Source organism: Manis javanica, chromosome 1 (assembly GCF_040802235.1).
Source record: "Manis javanica isolate MJ-LG chromosome 1, MJ_LKY, whole genome shotgun sequence".
NCBI lineage: Eukaryota > Metazoa > Chordata > Mammalia > Pholidota > Manidae > Manis > Manis javanica.
Genome location: NC_133156.1, coordinates 227,167,227 through 227,181,521, shown reverse-complemented (window position 1 = coordinate 227,181,521; position 14,295 = coordinate 227,167,227). Strand labels below are relative to the sequence as shown.

The window sequence follows — 14,295 nt, the reverse complement described above, 5'->3', positions numbered from 1 at the left end:
GATTCTATAGTTATTCCTCTTTCTTTAAAACCTTTTTTTCAATAGTGGAAACTTTCAAATATACATAAAACTACAGAGAATAATATGTAATAAGACCACATATACCATCATCCATTTTTTAAAATTCTTCCCAGCTTTACTTAAGTATGACTGACAAAAAGAAATTATATATGTTTAAGTTGTACAACATAATTGTTTTTATGTGATGATTTTATAGAAGCATACATGTGACCACCACAATCAAGTGGATTAACACACCCATCACCTCACACAGTGCAGGGTTGAGTGCCTGACATTAAGCTTTTGATTGACTAGGCATCCACTTCAAAAGACACCATGTTGAATAAACACACTGCCACAGGTGTACTGCACAGCTATTAGCAAAACCACCAGCTAAAGAACTAGGCTGCCTCCACCCATAAAGGTCCCCAGAAGGCCTTGGGTACCCCAGAGAGCTGACTGCCAGTGTGGCTCGCTTCTCCCTGCCCACTCCCTAATTCCAGTTCTTATGCTTTAAATCAGCCAATAAACATCAAACCTGCAAAACCCTAGACATCCCACCCTAGGACCCTGATAAAGGCAGAGCCCCAAGTCTGTGCCCCACCCCACCCCCAAATGTATCCTCCAGGAACTGAGTGATAATCTTATTCCTCAATGTTCCCTGATAGTTTCTTGGTAAAGTGTGTCCTGTGATCATCTATAACCACAAGAGCCAGCCCAGTGGGGAGCATCTGTGGAAACATCAGTGGAGCTCCTTACTGGTGAGGGAAACATCTGTGGAGCTCCTTACTGGTGAGGGAAACATCTGTGGAGCTCCTTACTGGTGATGTGTGCCTGGGTGAGCACGCAGGCATTCCTAACTGAGGGAGCCACCACCAGAAGGCTGGGAACTGAGGGAACAGTTACTTTTTTTCTTTTTTGCTATAGTGAGAACACGTAAGATCTACTCTCTCAGCACATTTCAATTACACAATACATTATTATTAACTATAATCACCATGATGAACATTAGATCCCAGAGCTTACTCACCTTACAACTGAAAAGTTGTTATCCTTTGACCAACATCTCCCCATTTCTCCCACCCCTCAGTTCCTGGTGACCACCGTTCTACTCTCTGGCTCAGAGTTTGACTTTTTTAGATTCCACATATAAGTGACATCATATAGTATTTATCTTTCTGTGTCTGGATTATTTTACTTAGCGTAATATCCTCCAGGTTCAGCCATACTGTTATAAATGGCAAGATTTCCTTCTTTTTAAATGGCTGAATAATATTCCATTACATGTGTGTGTACATTTTCTTCATCCATTCATCCATCAACACACACTTGTTTCATATCTTGGAATTATCCATGTATCACAAGTAATGTTGCAGTGAACACGGGAGTACAGATTTCATTTCCTTTGGATATATACACAGAAGTAGGATTGCTAGATCATATGATTATTTCTGTTTTTAATTTCTGAGGCGCCTCCATGCTGTTTCTATGGTGGGTGCACCAATTTACATTCATACTGACAGTGTACAAGGGTTCCCTTTTCCCTACACCCTTGCCAATCAATGCTTGTTATTTTTTCTTCTTGGTAACAGCGATCCTAATAGAAGTGAGGTGAATTTCACTGTGGTTTTGATTTGCATTTCCCTGATGATTAGTGATGTGAGCTTTTTTTCATATCCCTGTTGGCCATTTACGACTTCTTTGGAAAAATTTGCCCATTTTAAAATCAAGCTATTAGTTTTTGTGATTGAGTTTCATGAGTTCCTTATATATTTTGGAAATTATTCCCTTATCAAATACATAGTTTGCAAATATTTTCTCTCACTCTGCAGGCTTTTTTATTTTGTTGTTTTCTTTGCTCTACAGATACTTTAATTTGATATTGTCCCACTTGTTTATTCTTTCTTTTGTTACCTCTACTTTTGGTGTCATATCCAAAAAAAATCACTGCCAAGACCTAAGTCATGGAGCTTTTTCCCTATGCTTTCTTCTAAGAGTTTTACGGTTTCAGGTCTTAAATTTAAGTATTTAATACATTCCAAGTTAGTTTTTGTGTGTGGTGTAAGATAAGGTTTCAGTTTCATTCTTTTGCATATGGACAGCAGTTGTCCCAAGACCATTTATTGAAGACACTATCCTTTTCATATTGCGTACTCTTAACATCCTTGTCAAAGATTAGCTGACCCTGTATGTGTGGGTTTATTTCTGGCTCTCTGCTCTGTTCTGTTCACTTTTTTATGTCAGTACCATATTGCCTGATTATTACCATTGTAACATAGTTTGAAATCAGGAGGTGTGAAGCTTTCTTATTCTTCTTTCTCAAGATTATTTTGGCTATTTGGTGCCTTTCGTGGTTCCACATGAATTTTAAGATTTTTTTTCTACTGGAATTTTGGTAGGATTTTATATAAGGATTACACTGAATCTGTGCTGCTTTAATTCTAAATGAAATTATAATAAGTACTGCACTGACTTTGTAGATCTATCATGCTAAATAGAAGATAATTAGGGAAGTAAAAAAGATAAAGTAGGTAGAGGTGGTAGTAGAAGAAATCTAAGCTATTGAAGTACTGAAACAAAGTCTGGATGACCTTGTTTACCTAAAGCTTGGACACTAAGAGTGGAAACTGTTTAAGCAGAGAGTAGATAGTTTGCCAAAGCAAAGGTAATCTTATGTGTGATGCCTTAAAAAGACACAGTTAGAATGGGTGATGACTTTACCTAACAATAAACAATGTAACTGTAAAAAGATTTGTTTAAGCACAGGTGTTATTTTTCCCTAAATGTTATCAAAGAGGCAAATTCCCAGCAGGTACTTGAAAATGATTACATTGAGAAAGTGGGACTAAGAAAAATAAGAGGCTTAAATTCCATTCTCAAGAGTTGGCATGTGATGTTAAAGTCAATTTAAAATTCACAGAATTCTGGAACCAGAACTAACATTTCAGGAAGCTGAGCTACACTACTGCATTTGCGAATTAAGAGGAGAGGTCAAGAGCCAGGGGCTTGAGATGTTCTTGGTGAGATGATACATGAAGAGTTTGAGCTCTGGCTTCAGAAGGGAAAAGAAAAGAGAACCAAATTCCATACTGACTTCGGAACGAAAGAGTATCTTCTCTGGTTCACGAGGGGGATTTTGTTTCCTAAATTCTCCAGTAACTATCCTGTCTTGGACATATGGTCCAGTTAACAGTCAAAAATAGGATATGGATAAAAACAGGAATCACCTCTTAATGGTCACCCACTTCCTCAAATAAAGGAATTCTTACAAATTTAGCACACCTGCATATGTTCATGTATGTGGAAAGAAATTTCACTTGGAAGAGAAACTTTTCCTTCACTATTCAATAGGATCAAGGCTTCAAAGGACCATCTCCTAAAAACTGTTGGTTAATACTTCTGAGGATGGACCAAAGGCTGCTACTAAAACTTGAATATTTAGTAAAAAATGCCTAAGAGGTAACTTGTATGCTCCGGTGCAATGTCATCTGTATATGCTGACCTATACCTGTGATCAGATTTACAATGCCAAAACGTAACATTCCCATTCATGACTGTTAGGGACTGAGTGTTTTTGTCCCTTAAAATTCTTATGATGATGCTGTAACCCCCAGGGTGATGGTATTTTTGAGGTGGGGCCTTGGGGAGATTAACTGGGGTAGGGGAGGTCATGAGGGTGGGGCCCCCATAACGAGATTAAGGTCCTTGTAAGAAGAGACAGCAGAGAGCTCGTTGAGGCTCTCCCTCTCCCACTCTCTTATCTGTCGTGAAGACGCAGAAAGAAGGCAGCCAATGGCAAGCCAGGAAGAGGGCTCTCACCCGAGCCCGACCGTGATGAAACCACGATCTCGGACGTTCAGCTTCCGGCCGTGGGAAAATAAGTTCCTGTCATTTAAGCTTTCTAGTCTATGTTTTTCTTAACGGCTGTTCTGGCTGACTAGTATAATGATAAAATGTAAAATGTAATTATTTTTTAATTCCAACACTTTTTTATTAACAGGTTTTATTTTTTAGAATGGCTTTAGATTTATAGAAAATCAGAACAGATTAGTATACAGAGTTCCCATATCACCTGCTCCTTTTCCTCTCCCTACCCACACATGGTTTCCCTATTATTGCTCAGTAAATACAAGAAGATGCTCATAACAGAAGACAATGGCCCTTGAATGGAATGTCTACAGAGAAGTTTTATTTTATTTTTTCCTCTCATTTTTCATTTTTTAGAAGAGTGAACATGCTAGAATTCTCATAAATTAAAAGCAGGTAATTTGCATGTCGATGGTACTACTCCCTCCGGGAAAGGCTTCCAGCAGCCTAACACATGTGGAATATGAGAGTCCTCGCTGTCCCCCAGGTGGGCTCCTCCCAGTCCGGCCCTGCTGGCACTAACACGCCTCCTGTCTCTCCCCCTGCTGGGCTACTCCTTTTGCCTGTTACACCTATGCACCCACCTCCACCCCTCAAATCCAAATTCTACTCAACTGTCAAAACTCGTCTACTCTACAAAGTCTATTCAAACCCATACTGTGTTCTCTCCTTTGTTCACTCCTGAAGTATTCACATGGTCAGATGAGAGTTTATCACTTACTCATTCTCTAAGTGTTAGAGTGAGAGCTTCTTCAGAATAAGGACCATGACCTATAATATTTTTTCTCCACCATTCCTCTTAGCACAACCCTGAAAATATAGTGCCTGATCAATAAATAGTCAGTTCCTAGGTGGTTACTAGAGAGGGCAGGTTCCAGACAAACTGTTTGATCTGCCCAAGTTTTATAGAAGATTACCTACATAAGAGTTAAAACAACTCTCAAAATCCTAAAATTACCAAAATGTGGTATCATAGGACTGATGCCACAAGCAGAGGTTTCCATTGGTGTAGTAATTCTTAATCTTAACAGACTTTCCAGAAACAATAGCACCCAACTCACTATAAAGGAAAGTAGATGTTAATAAAGACATACCATCCAAGCTTGTAAGCATCCTCTTGTCTTTGGGGGCCAAGGCATGCCCAGCATGACTGATAACCCAAACTGGAAAGCGTCTGTTTACTGCTGAGTACAAAGCCTTTGCAAATGGCACATAAAAGGCAGAAAATCCTGGGTTACCTAAGAAAAGAAACACAGATCTTAGATTAATCAAAGCAATAAACTCAACCAAGTTGATGTGCAGACTGGAAGAAAGGATCTATTTTTCCTAACACTTTCCTCTGTAAATCTGGTAACATTTACACATATATCTCAATTTTAATATCCTTTACCTTAAGTTTGGGAATGATCACTTAGAAAATGTCTGCTCTTGTTTTGTTCTCCAACTGTTTCAAATAAATTCTTCCTACCTGTTCCTCACTCAGTAGATGGAGCCACCAATCATAGACCAAGTACTCAAGTCCTAACACCAGGAGCCGTTCTTCGTTTCTCTTTGTTCTTCACATTCAATTAGCCAACAAGTCCTGTTAACTTGGCTTCCAAAATACACCTCAACTTTGTCCACCTCTTTCTGTTAGTAGTATCACCTCCCACTGGGTTTCCTGCAACAGCCTCATAATAGGTCCTCTCTCTATTCCTATCCCCTTGGAAACTGAGAGTACACAGAGAGAAATCTTCAAACCTCAAATCAAATGATGGCAGTACTCTAGCTAAACACCTTTCAGTGGCTTCCCCTTGTCATCTGGAGAGTCTAAATCATTAATACTGTCTATAAGGCCCTTCAAGGTTTGAAGTCTGACTATGTTCAGTTACCAAACTGCATGAAAACAAGTCAGTGTACAAATCATTCACAAAAGAATTTAAGGAGCCTCCTGTTTCCTTGTCATTTATCATAAGTACTTATATTGTAAACAGATGTATAGTTCGATCTTTTGGGAAAAAGACCATCAACTAATACATGTGGATTTTGTCTTGTGTGTGTACAGAAGGTATCTTTGACAGGAGTTTGCTGTAGAGAAACAGAAGGAAAGAACTTTTTAAAAAAGTGTCAATCTGATATATTTTTAGGGGGAAAAGACAGTGAAATGGGGTTTTCATCTTTGTAATCATCACCTGCATAATGTCTTCATACTGGTCCCTTTCCATAAATATGTATTTCTCCAATTTATCTATTTCCTCATGCCAAGATCTTCTCCTCTTTGCAATTACATGACATAGTTTTCCCGCATTGTTGTAACCTCTGCCATTCTTGTCAAACATCACTGATTTCTTCTTCATTGTCTGTATCTTTTAGTTTCTTAGATAGGCAGTGTTGCAAAGTGGTTAAGGGCACTGACTCTTGACCAGACTGCCTGGGTTGGAATCCTGGCTTTGCCACTTATCAAGTGTGTGATGTTTGGCAAGTTTCATAGCCTCTCTGGGATTTGGTTTCCTTGTCCAAAAATGAGGAAAATAATCATACTACCTCACATGAGAACTAAATGAATTAATATATATAAAATACTTATATACTGTTCAGTACACAAGTGCTGTGTAAATGTTAGCTATTCCAACTTGTCGTCGGTGTCCAGCCATGACTCATATATGACTGGCCTTATCATCCACACAGTTAATTTGCTTCTGTTGCATTGTGACCTGGTCACCAAAGCTGCAAATTCCTTTCTGTGAAGGTGCTTGTGCCATCTTTGCTAAATCGAGTGGAAACTTCCTCAAAGGCTGTAATATGCTCTTTGGCCAGTTAACTGGCCCCTGTGCAGCCACAGGAAAAGAAACAAGGAGGGGTGTGCCAGCACAGGGGCTGGGACGTCTATGGTGGATGTGGATGGTATGGGTTCATATTTTATATTTCAGTATTCAATAAGTTTGGAATATTTTTTAGTATAAAGTACAAAGTAACCATCCAATTTCTTTCCAAGTGATTAGCCAAGTGTCCCAAGACCATTTTATATAATCCATTCTCTCTGCATTGATTTGAAATGTCTTCCGATCCAATACTGACTTCTAACATTGGCTTGCTAATTCTGATTCCAAATAATTCCATGTATTTTTTCCTTTTCTCCTCTGCCAGCACCATACTGTCTTGATTACTACATTTTTTTTCATTGTTTCAGTAACTGGCAGGGCAAACCCCTTCTTTCTGTTTATTTTTTATAAATTTTCAAGGCTGACCTTATACCCTTCTGAATTATTTTCACCAGTTTCAATTATTAAAAAACTCTTCAGAATTTTGATCGAAATTTCATCTCATTTATACACTAATTTAGAAAGATATGACACTGAGTATAATCTTCTAGGAATGTGTTTAATCTCATATTCAAATGTTTTATGTCTCTCAGCAAAGTTCTATAGTTTTCTTTATATGGCTAGAAAATAGTAATAGTCAATATTTTTCAGTGCTATAACTTAATACATGCCAGGCAGTATTTAAGTGCTTTACATTTATTAACTCATTTAGTCCTCATATGAAGTAGTATTATGTACTATTACTATTTCCCTTTTAGGTAAGAGGAAACTGAGGAACAGAGAGGTTGAATAACAAGCCCAAGGTCACATAGTTGGTAAGTTCTCAAAAAGTATTTGATGACTGAAAGGTGACAAAAGGAAATATTAATACTGAATTAAAAAAAAAAACCACACACACATAATCACCTGGTCTAGGATCTTCTGCATACCTTGTTTTAGTTAATCTTATAATGGCTCTACAAGTAGTTGACATTATCATTATGGATAATGAATGGAGAGCTGGTTGCACAGTACATGGCACGCAGTAGGTGCCAAGTAAATGGTAGCTATTATTGCTATAGTTACTATTATGTATTTTTAATTTTTTTAGTGAATAAATTTGACACATAATATTCTGTAAGTTTACAAGTTAAAACTAGCCTAACAGTAAGGAGAATCCAAAGATAATAACTACATGATTTGGATGCAGTGGTTACAATGACAGGATACATAAAATCAATGCATACTAATTAATATAACTAACTGCTCTAACAAATTTTTCTCCCAGCTCTGGATTTAGGTCTGAGTTCTTTCTTTCAATGACTATAATATCTTAAGCAACCCCCTTGAAATTTTCTGATTCACTATTTTGTCATCAAGTAAATGATAATGCCAACTATTTCATTTTCACTGATTCTATTTAGCACCATAGCTTCTTTTTTATATTCTTTTAGTTATCAATTATTTATTCACCACTTAGTATAAAGAAGTCACTGAGTTAGGCACAAGACAGATAAGGGCTTTTTTGTAATTTATATTCTAGTGGGAGAATATATACAGAACTAAATAAATAATTCAAGAGAGTCATAACTTCTATGAAGGATAAATAGGATCATGTGATAGAGAAGGGAAGAGATTAGGGTAGCCTGGGAATAATGTCTGAGGTGGTTTAGCTAAGACCCAAAAGATGAGAAGAAATCCACCTTGCAAAAATTTGAGGGAAGAGAATACTCGAACGGGAGGAGAGTAGTTGCAAAGGCCCGCAAGCAAAACAGAGCTTGGCTCCTGAAGAAACAGAGGAGTCCGTAATGGCCAGTAACATGAGGATCCAACTTAGAGATAGAAGTGGAAAATGTAATGCAATTCATTTAAATGTCATTGCATACTTCACCACTTAAACGTTATGGCTTATGTTACATTTTATGAACCATGAATTAAACTTCCTGGTTAGGAAACCACAAGGAAAATTAAAAGGGCCTTGTTTATGCAACTAAAATCAGATATATGTATATATGTGTGTGTGTGTGTGTGTGTGTGTGTGTGTATCCAGGTGTAGGGATGTTGGAAAATATTCCAATATAGATATGCCAAGTAAAACATTTTATCAAAGGATATCAAAATGTGTGATAAACATGTAACATACACATAGTCAAATGTGCCTGAACAGTGTATAAGAGGCTGTGGTGACCATCTCTAGACATCAATTGCCAATAAATAAATAACTATTCAACATTGCAATTGTTTATGCTTTCCAGTTAATCCTGTAGGGGACAAAACCTTCCATTTATCAAGTTAATATAACATAGCATCTATATAGAAGGCTGCCAGGTGGAGAGAACTTTGGGCTAGTCTACTGAGCTTGTTTTCTCCATCTCCAATCACTGCACCCACAATAAGACAAATCCATGATTCTATTATTCCCATGTGGCCATTTGAATAGGTTCTATAGTGAGTTCTCAAATTACCTCCCTTTGCTCACTTCACTATTAAAGAAAGTCCAAGGAACCTGTTACTTAACAGAAATTCTACAACAAAGGTTCACTAGAGATACCATGAAACTAATTTAAAAGTTCCTTAATCTGTGAATTCTAATAAATCAGTCCTCATTAACATTACTAACTTGGAAGTGATTAATTAATTTTGCTACCTGCAAAAGCAAAATGATTTAAATGAAATGTTATGTCAGTCTATCAGAGATGGGCTAAACATGATGTCTATAGTGGCTTAATGATCCTTGAAATACTGCCATCTTAATTTCCCCCATGGTATAAACAGACTAGTTCCAAAATGAAATACCGTTTTGAATCCCACAAATTAATGAGCAGCACCAGCCTACAGCTTCATGACCTCCAAGGAAAAGGGCCAAGGGCAGCAGTAAGAACAGACAGACAAACACAAAAGAATACCAGGAGACTAAACACATGGTCTCAAAATGTCAAATCACTATAAAACAAGACTTTATACAACAACAAATGTTTTAAGCTTCCTTTTCTCTTCACTGTCCTCACTGAACGCTCCCTCAATCTTCTCACCGTCTCTTCAACCTGGCTCTCCCCTATGACGGGTTTTTCCTTTCAAGCCTGTGCAGGAGACCTCCCACAGTTCAATGAAAGCAAAGATTTTTGCAACACAGTATTCCTAACACCTAGTACAACTGGGTGAAAGAACCAACACCTCTAAGTAGGGAAGTGGACAGCTTTCTGCTCCACTTCCTAGTTCATCTTACTGTAACCACCTATCATCCTCTGAGACTGAAGCCATCTACTTCTATCAACATTTTAGCTGTTCTCACATGTTCCCTGAAAAATCTTGACCCTTAAGTGACAGTTTCACTTGTCACTCCCTGATAAGGTAATTTTGAAATTTGGGTGGACTGCCTGAGACAACACCTTTTCCTATAATTCATCACCTTGATCAAATTCAAAGAAGTTCATGTAAATTAAAGTTAGCAACTAATTTTCACTGCCACACCCAAGATTAGTGTGATGTGTGTGCATAACATTCTCCTGGCGGGCCTGTTACAACACAGATTGCCCATCCCTGGTTTCTGGTTCAGAGAATCTGGGACGGGGCCCAAGAACTTGCATTTCTAACAAGTTTTCAGATAACACTGCTGCTCCTAACACCAGCTTTAAGAATCACAGGTCTAGACCTTTTCGTTAGCCAGAAATGGTTAACACTCAAAGCATCCTACCTCTCATAGTTCTTCTCCAGCTCAATCTTCTGCCCTGTAGACCTCACTCCTAGTACACCGGCTATTTGATCACAGGACTGCTAAAAATCTACCTACTTACTTTTGGTTGATACTTCCTTTCATCCTGCATATTTACTATTCTCAACACTGGCCACTTTCCTCAAAGCCCCCATCCACCTCCCCGCCATCCTCACTCTCAGCAGATCACCGTAACTCTCAATTAACAGAGAAAACAGAGGTTGTAGGCAGAAACTACTTTACTCCCTTTGACATATCTTTACTCTTCTCCATTCAGTAACCAATTTCACCTCCTTCATTCTAGTCTCAGGAACAAATCTCTTCTTCATTCCAAGATAATGTTTCTACTTATTTTCTCAACCCTATACTTTGCCATGGCCTCCATCAAATAGCACTTTGTCATGCCTATAATTTCAAACTCTTTCTCACTACTAACAGACACATGTATTTTTAATTTTAATTGATACAGGCTGCTTTCCAAAAAGACTGTTACACTATGGCAGAAGACTGGAAGTTTACTTCCAGAAAAGTTAAAATAAAGAGAGATTTTGGATCAGGAATCTTAGCCCAGCTGAGCACAGAAGCACTACACCTAGAGCAGGTTAGACTGTTACTAAACACTGAAACTCCCCACCTCTTTTCCCTTGTTCAGCTCTGAATATTAGCAGACAGGCTTCCACTCCTAAAACAGGACACTATGAACGGCTGGGTTCCTACCCAACCAGTCTGAGGGGAAGACTACCAGGATGACCAGCCACCCTGTTTTGCCCAGGACTGTTGTGGTTTTAGTACCAAACTCACATGTCCTGGTGAACTCCAGAGCAGGATGGCTGGTGACTCTAGGCCTACCTGTGGACAAGCCCCATCCCTGAACACAAAACTCCCAATTAGTTTTTTGTGTCACCCTCTTAAAACTGAAAGGGGTAGTCAAGCATTACCAAACATTTGGGGGAAAACAAACATTAATGCAAACAAACAGAAGAAGGGAAACAATAAAAACTCTAACAATGCAAGAAGCCAGAGAACACTATAATGCACCCATGAAACAGGAGACTATAAAAAATGAAGAGAAAGCACTCTTAGAATTGAAGTGTATGAGCATCTGGTCTAAATGGGTCCACTACAACCCAAATACAATGTATGAAAAAACACCCATACCAAGGTGCTTCACTGTAAAACTTCAGAATCTTAGAATAAAGAAACAATCTAAAATGTTTTTCTTTGGGGGGAACTTTGCATACAAAAAAAAATAAGAATGTTATCAAAATTTCTAAAAAGCACTTCTGAACCCTGGGAAACAAGGAAAACAGCCTCCAAATTTTAAGGAAAAAATTATGTCCAACCTAAAAGTCTATGACATTTTCAGACACGTTAGATCTTTAAAAGCTACTAGAGGATGTGCTCAACTGATAAACCAAGAAAGAGGAAAATACAGGATTCAGTAAACAGGGAATCTAACCTAGGAGAAAAGTGAGAGGGATCCCCAGGATGACCTGGGACAGCAGGCTAGAGAGCAATCAGTCCAGACTGGAGCAGAAAAACAGTTCTGCGGGGGATATCACCAAGAAAAAAAAACCCAAAAAAAAATGATTACTCAAATGTATAGAGAGGATTTTTTTCCACTTCTAGGGAATGATTTTAGGATAAATATGTGATTAAACATAGAAAATTAAGCAAATAAAAGAGACAATCAATCCATGGATAATATAAAAATGTACAAGAAAAGAAATGCAATCATAATATCCCATTGGCTCAGCCATATATATAATACATAATAAAGTTTCATTTTTAATCTTTGAGGTTATGTTCAAACTCATTTATAATTAAAGTGCTTCAAATATCTTCAATCAGGCATCTATCCCTAACATTCTGTGGACAGTGACTTAGCAAAAGTCACAAATGATCCAGTTGCCAAATCCCAGAATAAATATTCTATAATAAACTTAAAATCATCTTGAAATGAGACAGAAAAAATTATTTAGAAAACTACCCAAATTATTTGATGAAGTTCTAACTATTTAAAGTATTGTTAAGAAATTTAAAAGGCAGATTATAAAACTCTCTGTATGGTAGATATACTCCCAACTGTGCTTAAAATATATGCATATATGATAAACAACATAACATATATGATATAAATGCACAGAAGAAAAAAAAAAGCCCAGCCATCAAAGTATTAAGAGTGGTTGTTATTTATCCATGGTTTTAATGATTTTATTTTCTCCCATAAGGTTTTTGTATTTACCAATTTCCTTTAAAATCAGAAATAGTTGTAAGTATCCATAAAAAGTCTCCTCAAAAGGATTTTTAAACTTACCAGTAATAATAAAAATAAGCAGCTTAGGTCTATTGCCACTTTGGTCATTAAGGAGGTCAGTCCAGGGCCCACATTTTAGAACCTGGGTTTCAACTCCACAACATAAAATGAATTCCTCATGCACAGGAATTTCTTCTTTGATTTCAGAGTCCATTTCTAAATAAAGGGAGAAAAACAGTATGAAGACGCACTAAAATTTAAAACCTTGAGCCAAAGACAATATTCAAGAATAAAAAGGCAAATTTAAATATACGTAGAAGTAAATGCCAAGAGGAGATTACATGACATTCAGCTATTCTGGGTTATAGGATTACGAAAAAAAAAATTTTTTTTAACTGGAAGAGAAGGCAGTAGTGGAGATATGTGTATTGTGAAATAAAAGACTACAGGGGGTGTGAATCAGAATCAGAGAGCCTTTCCCACAACTCTCCTCCCTCTCCAGTCTTTATCGACAATGACAGATAGCTTCGGTGTTCCCTCTGCTGGAATTCTCTTAAGAGCTCTGTGCTTTATCAGTGAGATGCCTCCTCTGCCCAGGAGGCCCATTTACCTGGTGGAAAAACAACCAGGTTGTGGCTTGCCCTTGTACTCTACGGTCTCTCAGTGTTCTTCTCTATTCATTCTCTCTCCACCAAATTCTGTAATGCATCTTATGCATTATTAATGTTCTACGTTATTATATTATATACTGAGTAGGTGGAAAAAACAGGATAAGAGATAGGATTATGAACAATTCCTGAATAATCTAATTATGTATGAAAAGGTAGTCCCGAATTATTCATCTCACTCCTCCACCTCTGCCCCCACCTTCCCTGCATCTATCAACAGGACTATGTCTCAAACTTTCAGTGGCCTTTCTAGCCTCCTCTTCACCTATCCTCCACTCATGCAGAGCCCTCCAGAGTCCAGATTCTAAGTCCCCTTAGGGCCTTTCTCTTTGTCCCACTGCACACTGACCTTGCACTCTGGTCTGTCTGTCCTTGTTTTTCGTCAGTGTACTCATGCTTTTCTGCTCCAAAGCTTTGCTAATGTTTTATTCTCTAACCACTTCTGAAATGCTTTCCCTCTGTGCCAGTTATCAATTTACTGCTTCAACTCCAAATTCATACTTCACTACCTTCCTGAAAAAATGCATCTGGGCCTTTAAATATTTTTCTTCTGCCAGCTGACATGATGCTAAGCTTTGTCAGAAGAGGGTACTAGACAGACACACAGGAAAAAGGTGTTTTCTTTCCTGGTTTCAATGTATTCTCTGTGGGTTTCTGGAGCACTTGCCTTTTCCCCCCCATCTGCTCAGGTTGTGTGGTTTCTCTAGCACATTGGCTTTCAACAGGGGACAATTTGTAGAACTTAGGCAATTTTAACAGGGGACAACATAAGGCAGTATCTGGAGATAGTTTCTACTGCCTCAACTGGGGGTGGGAGGAGGCAATGCTGTCATCTAGTGAGTGGTGGCCGGGGTGCTGCTGAACACCCTGCAGTACACAGGGAAGCCCCCTGCAACCAAGAATTCTCTAGCCCTAAAGGCCAGTAGTGCCAAGGTTGAATAAACCTGCTCTTGGGCTAGGTGCCAGGGAGGGCAGCTCTCTCCAGCACTTGGCCAGCTGTTACATGCCTTA

General features: G+C 38.2%; 1 protein-coding gene across 4 annotated transcripts in view; it reads right to left on the bottom strand.

Annotated features, from left to right (window-relative positions):
• Window positions 1–14,295, bottom strand: part of LDAH (lipid droplet associated hydrolase) — a 99,366-nt gene that overhangs the window by 68,786 nt on the left and 16,285 nt on the right. For all 4 annotated transcript variants that reach the window (XR_012122577.1, XM_073216019.1, XM_017666942.3 and 1 more), the window contains 2 exons: window positions 12,677–12,832; window positions 4,962–5,105 (listed from right to left, as the gene is read on the bottom strand). Coding sequence is in view for 3 of the 4 variants with exons in the window: in XM_073216019.1 (XP_073072120.1) it covers window positions 4,962–5,105; window positions 12,677–12,830 (298 nt within the window). In the remaining variant the exon portion in view is untranslated. The remainder of the gene's footprint in view (window positions 1–4,961; window positions 5,106–12,676; window positions 12,833–14,295) is intronic.